Source organism: Chrysochloris asiatica, unplaced genomic scaffold (assembly GCF_000296735.1).
Source record: "Chrysochloris asiatica unplaced genomic scaffold, ChrAsi1.0 scaffold00046, whole genome shotgun sequence".
Lineage (NCBI taxonomy): Eukaryota > Metazoa > Chordata > Mammalia > Afrosoricida > Chrysochloridae > Chrysochloris > Chrysochloris asiatica.
This window is the reverse complement of record NW_006408564.1, coordinates 6,664,445-6,671,724: the sequence shown is the minus strand read 5'-3', so window position 1 is coordinate 6,671,724 and position 7,280 is coordinate 6,664,445. Positions and strand designations below refer to the sequence as shown.

At 34.7% G+C, this 7,280-nt stretch overlaps 1 protein-coding gene across 1 annotated transcript in view; it reads right to left on the bottom strand.

The window, feature by feature from the left end:
- Window positions 1-7,280, bottom strand: part of APPL1 (adaptor protein, phosphotyrosine interaction, PH domain and leucine zipper containing 1) — a 38,863-nt gene that overhangs the window by 7,750 nt on the left and 23,833 nt on the right. The window contains exons 9-13 of the mRNA XM_006862065.1: window positions 6,912-6,994; window positions 6,003-6,161; window positions 4,964-5,152; window positions 2,662-2,704; window positions 1,417-1,473 (exon numbers count right to left, since the gene is read on the bottom strand). Of these exons, the coding sequence (XP_006862127.1) occupies window positions 1,417-1,473; window positions 2,662-2,704; window positions 4,964-5,152; window positions 6,003-6,161; window positions 6,912-6,994 (531 nt within the window). The remainder of the gene's footprint in view (window positions 1-1,416; window positions 1,474-2,661; window positions 2,705-4,963; window positions 5,153-6,002; window positions 6,162-6,911; window positions 6,995-7,280) is intronic.

Below are 7,280 nucleotides of genomic sequence, written 5' to 3'. Positions count from 1 at the left end.
GAGTCGGGTCCGACCCATAGCGACCCTGTACAGGGTTTCCGAGGGTGTAAATCTTTACGGGAGTAGAAAGCCTCATCTTTCTCCCGCGGAGCGACTGGTAGTTTCGAACCGCTGACCTTAAGGTTCGCAGCCCGATTCGTAACCACTACGCTACCAGAGCTCCTTATACTCTTGTCTTAAGATTGCATTATGTACTTCACTAAACTTAAGTTTTCTTTTCTTTCCTATCTATCTAGCAAACAAATCTGATATTTTCTACTAATATGCATAAGAAAATGTTTTTTAATTTTATAACTATCCAATGTTTTTGGATTAAGCTTTGGTTACCCTGTATTGCCAACACATAGCGCAGTGTCTGGTATAGTGGTGTAGTACTCAATAGCTTGGGATTCTGCTGTGGCGTTGTAGGATAAGCACTGGACTGCTAACCAAAAGGTCAGTAGATCAAACCCAACAGTCATTCCTTAGAAACCCTATACAGAGTGGCTAATTGACAACAACTCAACAGTATTTCCAAATAAAAATTTAGGAGTAGGAAACACAGTGTTTTATAACTATACTGGTGAACTTTTCATAATTTTCCAGAAACCATTTATATTAAAAAATATTCATGTTTTAATTTATAAACTTAACATGAATATTTTAAACATTAATTTTTTTAAAATTTTCCATAATATATATTTTTAGGCTTATTGCTATATTTAAAACACTGGCTAAATGAAAAACAATATTTAAATGAAAAACATTTTTTCAAACTTTTTTTTTTAATTTCTATGTCTTATAGATACCAAGTTTCCAAGTAGCAGCTGGTAGGTTGGAACCGTCAACCTCGTGATTTACAGTCTAGTGCTTATTCTACAGCATCACACCAAGAGTTCACACTTTCAATTGTTGTTGTTGTTGTTGTTGTTGTTAGGTGCCACAGAATCGGTTCTGACTCATAGCAACCCTGTATAGGGCTTCCAAGGAGGGACTGGTGGGTTTGACTTGCCAACCTTGTAGCTCAAACTGATCTTGCAGTTCAGTGCATTATTCTGCTATGCCACACCAGGACACCCACTTTCAAATAGAAACTGCTTTATGTGAAATGTTCACTAAAGCTTAGTTCTGCTTCCCTCAACAGATATGCTCCAGGAAAGCAGTTGTCGGAGTTTTACTTTTCCTCATTCTCCATAGTGCTAAACATAGAACTGATGTCCGGTAAGTATTTGTTGATTGACTGATTTCTGTACCTTCTGAGATAATTTATTGTTCTAGGAAGACCAGACACTCACTACATATATGGTACATTAAACCTACTCATTCAAGATCAAATTAAAAGATTACAAAACTTAATAAATTATGACAAGTTAAAAAAGGTAAGCCACAGGGTTATTCAATTTGCTACATCTGGATACCATAAAATAAAATGATTACCTCTGGATTTTCACTTAAATATATTTGTTTAGATATGTTGTTTATTGTACAGATCCACTGTAAGAGGAAAAAAGTAGAAAAATGTAATTAATAATACATTATTTCCAACAAAACTTTCTCTTCTAAAAGATAATGTTCAGTATTCAACTGAAGCAGACATTCATGAAGAAAGCACCTTCCTATATACACATGCACATATAAGCGTATAGTATTTGTGGGAGTAATAAAATATTGAGATTTACTACTTTACACAAGGAAATAAAAAATACAGAAATCATGCTAAATTATTATTGAATAGTCTGTACTTATCTTTACAACCAAACAAGACATTCAGGATTCAGATACCATAATAAACATCAGTACACAAAAGCAAAGCGCTAAATATAGTTCAAGTGAATTCATTGTACATGTGCCCCTTCTTTCAAGTTTATATATAATTAACATAGAAAAACCTCTCTCTCTCCATCTCTTGCTTCACTCTCTAGGACTCCAAAAGCCTGGTGAATGTCACTGAGCTTAAACGAATTATTCTGTTAGGTAAACAAACTCTGCAGCAAGCAGGCATTTGTCTGTGCTGCTTCATATACCAAAAGCAAGTTTCAAAACCAACTCTTTTCCAAAAAGGTAAATAAAAGTTGACCACTGCATAATTTCTAAACCTGTCTTTTACCAAAGCAATTATAATGCTAGGTAAACTGGCTCAAACTCAAATTATGGTATATTTTTACAGTAGGGTATTTCTCAAGATAGTTTTAAGTGGTCAGTTCTCAGTAGCAGCTTACCTTCCATATTTGATACACTAGAAGTAAAACTGGAGCCAAAAATAAAAGGCTTGTGAGGAAGAGCAGAGACTCCCAAATTTTTGTTTTTCTGTCTTTCATTTCCCCAAGGGTTTTATGCTTTAGTTGCTTCCTACCATGCTACATCTGCTGCCACTATGCTCTTAATGCAGCACATACTGTCTCAAAGGGCTGATGAGAGAACGGAATAAATTAAACTGTCGCCTCATGATGTTAACAGCTTGCCAGAAAGCACCAGTCACAAGGTCATTTCTGAATCTGAGCCCTTTAGACAACAGAGAGATGATTTCTAACTTAGAAATTTCTCCAGCTGTAAAACTCTGTAGGAAATCTGAGAACACTATCTTGACTAGAATTTTCCATATTTTCTATAATGAACACATTAAGTATATGTCTTGCAGTTTTTTAAAAGTTTTAATACTGAAGAAATTAGGTAGAATTTTACCTCTTCATGGTCCTTCTTACTCTCTGCTTGCAAAATTGAAGATCTTTAAAAAAAAAAAAAAAAGTAAAGATCTGACTCTCAACTTTTTTATAAAAATATTTTCAATATAATCTGAGACAACTTATCTCTAAAACTAATAGAGGAGAACTTGAAGGTACCTATAAAAATAAACGAGTATCTCTCAGCAAAAGCAGACCACCACAGGCATCAAGACTCAATGCACATAAACAAAAGAAAAGAATGATTTTAGAGACCCATAGTGTTCCTGAATATTAAGAAAGGTCAAAACAATATTTTAATTAAGTGGAAAAAACTACAGATAACCCAAATATTTGTAAAATGTTTTAATCATGTTATACATCTGTAAAGCTCTAGATCCCCAGCAAGACTGATGCCAACATGCAGATCTCTGAGGAATGCTGGTTCTACAGCTGCTTAAAGAAGACGAGGACTTTTCCCAGAGCCGGTACTCTGAATACAGACTTCCAGTCCCCTCAACTGTGAGAGAATACGTTTCTGTTTGTTAAAGCCATCCACTGGTACTATTTCTGTTACAGTAGCAGTAAATAACTAAGACATGTATTTATTGTAACAACAACGAAAAATCTACGTAGGCTAAGGTTGCTTATGTCCATCCAAACACCTCATGAGATCTGGGTCCTTGGTGTGGAAGTTTCGGATCATGGTTTCATGGGACACCCAGATAACTGGTTTAATAATAGTGATTGGATTGCGAGCTGGGCTGCTAACCACAAGGTCAACATTTCAAATCTAACAGATGCTCCGCTACAGCCTTGGAAATCTATATGTCACTATGAGTTGGCAAACTCAATGGCACACAACCACCACCACCAACTGATGTGTGTAGTGCTTCTGTTCTGCCTCCTAGTTCATTGCATAGTGCCTGAGGCCTTAAAAGCTTGTAGTCAACATCCAAGATACAACAGTTGGTCAGTATTCATCTGGAGCAACAGAAAAAGATGGAGAGTCAGGGAAAGAAGAAGGATATGGATTGTGTGGCTAACTGCCTCCTTCTGTTATGAGACTACAAGTATAGTATGGTGCCCAGCCATCATCACTGAACATTTTGGTCAAAGACTCCGTAGAAGAATCCTGATCAAAAAGAAGGAAATGCAGAACAGAATTTCAAATTCTCATGCAGTCTATACCTTCCGGGGCCAGAACTCCTGAAACTACTGCCCCCAAATAATCCTTAAACATTAAGCCAAAACACATTCACTGAAGTCTTCTTAAAACCAAGCATATATTTGCTTAACTAGTCAAAAAGCTCTATTGCAGCAGCAATTCAAAAGATTAGAAGGAACCCTTAGAGAGCAGTGAGTGTATGTTCATGGAAGAGGAAGAACTCAGAAAAGAGGGCAGGAACAGTGCACAACTCAAGAAATTAACTGATGCCAATGAACTGTACATGCACAAACAGTTCAACTGGTGTATGTTTTGCTGTGTAGATTCTCAACAATAAAATGAAACTTGGAAAAATGTATTCTAAATGCTATTATATACGTTTTTATTTAAAGCAAAACTAAATTTTTTTTTAATCTGGTGGCACTGTAGGATAAGCACTGGACTACTAACCATAAGGTTGGCAGTTAAAACCCACCAGTGGCTCTAAGTAAGAAAGGAAAGTTTACTTGTTTCCATAAATATTTATAGCCTCTGAAACCCTACATAGAGTCACTATGAGTCATAACAGATTACATGGCAGTGGGTTTGGTAGGGTTTTATTGGTATAAACATGAATGGACTAAACGATGAAATTGATCAGAACTATTTGATTAATATTTTTAAATAACACTCTTGATTAGGATCTACTGTGTGCTACACATCGTACATATATCAGATTCCTACTCTTCACAATGACAAAGTAGGAATTATAAGTACCCCACCCTCAGGCATTTTACATGCAGAAAAATGGAGTTCAAGGGATAAAGGAAGCTGTTCACAGACAACCAGTTAAGCAATGGAGCTAGAATTTGAACTTTCTGGCCCCAAGTTTCAACTGAACTTTCCACTAACTTGTGCTACTTTGCCCATACTGTGCAGGATTTACCGTGACAGTCTCAACATAAAATCAGAAATCTTAACCATATGACAAGGCCAGAGACCTTGCTTTGTCAGCCTCAAAATATAAAGAAATAAATAAAACTCATCTCTAGAAGACTAGAAAAGAAAAAATCAGCTTAATATACAGTAAGTATAAAATGTCTATTAAATTTCTGAAAAATTATCCTGCATTTTGTTTAAGATACTACAGATTTTACTAATAGATAAAAATACTAACTTTTTTCCATCAAAAGAGGTAATCTGAAAACAGTATCTCCTGTCTTCACAGTCCACAGCCATCACTGAACAGTTATCTATGTCCATGGCCAGGCCTCCTGCCACGTCCCCTCGGGCCTGAGTCATTAAATTTCCACCCTGCGTGAAGTAAAACTGTCTGTCCCAGGTAGATGACACCAAGCCTGTTTTACTAAATGAAGAAAGCATATTTTCACTTTTTAATAACAGTCAGACAAAAAAAAAAAAAAAAATAGAGCATATCATAAAAAAATTCAAGCTTGGAAAAAGGCACCAAGGTACCAGGAACAACATATAACCTTCAGTTTTTCAGCCTCTAAAATAAATTCTTATAGCTTGACTCACTTGTATAGGCTAGAAATAATAATTAAAACTGTTATAATGATTTCCATAGAGTATGTTACATACAGTTCATTTTCCAAGAGAATATGTTCAAAACCAACTAATTTGTTTTATCTTCAGGTATGAATAAAGGTGCTCTGGTAGCATTCTGGTTATGAGTTGGACTGCTAACCTCAACGTCAGCAGTTTGAAACTACCAGCAGTCCCGCGGGAAAAAGAAGAGGCTTTCTGCTCCAGTAAAGATTCACAGCCTCGGAAATCCTCTACAGGGTCGCTATGAGTCGGAATCGACTCCACAGCAATCCACTACCACCACATGAATAATTTATTCATATCTTCAGGTAAAAACTAAAATATGATTTAATGGTGTAATCACATATTTTCAAGTATGATAAATTATACTAAATAGTATATATTCCAAGCTTAATGATACATTTAAATTCTTCATTTATAGAATTTCTCAAGTGTTCAATAATTATGGGTAGAGTTTTACTTTAAAAAATATTCATGTATTTTATTTCATCTATCATAGAATTTACATAAGTATTAGCACCATTAAAAAGGTTCAACTTTTAGTAAAATTAAAACAATTTGGCAGACAATCTCAAGTACATATTACATTTCAATTGATAGCACAGTAGGTTATATACAACATATAAAAATAACAACAGTATTCTTACTTCCTAGCATTAAGGTACCCAGCCTTTCGGGTTAAGTTTCGATTAACAGGGAATTTGGTGGGATCTGGGTCAGGTATATATAACGGGTCACTGGCTACTTCCAAATCCTCTATTGTTTGCTGCATGGTCTCTACATCACTGTCCATTTCCCTGCGAACACTGACAACAGAAAACTGATTATTTACTACAACCACAGTAGATAAAGAACTCATTACGAATGACTTCTATATATCTATTTGCTTTATGGTTTTTTGTTTTTTCGGTAAAAAGGGAAGCAAAGGTATAGGTGGTTAAAGCAAAATGGACACATTTTAAAACAGATTTATACTTTATTTGAAACTTAAGTATTTTGGAAACAATACCAAATTAAAAAACTAACAGTGACCACTTGATTTTGGAGAATGCTTCAAACTGATCTTTACTTTGCTATTAAACCAACAGTCATTTTCATTTTCCTCCACACCTCAAAATAACCACATCATCATCGCTTACATTTCTGAATCTGATTAAGGCTGTTTTCTCTCTCTCACTTTACACCTTCACAGCTTGGAAACCAAGATGTGTTTAGTAATCTTTCAACCACCACCCACTATTCAGAATTTAAAAACAAAACTAAATTCACTTAAGGAAAATTGCTATTGCATTCCTTTTGTATTCAGACATAAAACCTAGTTTATAACCAATAAAATCAACATCAGAATTTATACTTGTTGAAATTAAAAATTTCTGTTCTGTGGAAAAGATGTTAAAAACCTAAGAAGCATCAATGGTCTTTCAAGAAACACTCTCATGGCAGGAAAAACTGTCCCTCAGGAAATTAAATGGTAAACATTTTTAAACTGTGGTGCTTAGTTGCTAATTTATCATTCACATAATTTAATTTTCAATATTAAGAAAGAAAATACTTACTTCTGTACACTTGTTCCAATATTAGTTAAAAATTCTTCCAGTTGTTCATCGAGATTTTCAGAACCCATCTTAAAGAAACTTATCTGGGGCAAGGGAAGTGGGAGGTGAACAACACAAACATACACACAGTCACACATACAAAAAATACTTAATTCATATAAATAATCTCTAAGGTACATAAGAGTTAAGCTTAAAAAAAACAAAGGATTTATATAAAAACAGATTGTCATTTATTATGACTTCTATGGTCATATGGTCCCTGAGGGAGCAAGATTGAATTTTGACTCTATATCTTTTGAATTAGGTAAGGAATACAAGCATATGCTAAATACTTTTTAAAAAATAAATTTTAAAACATTTCACAATAAA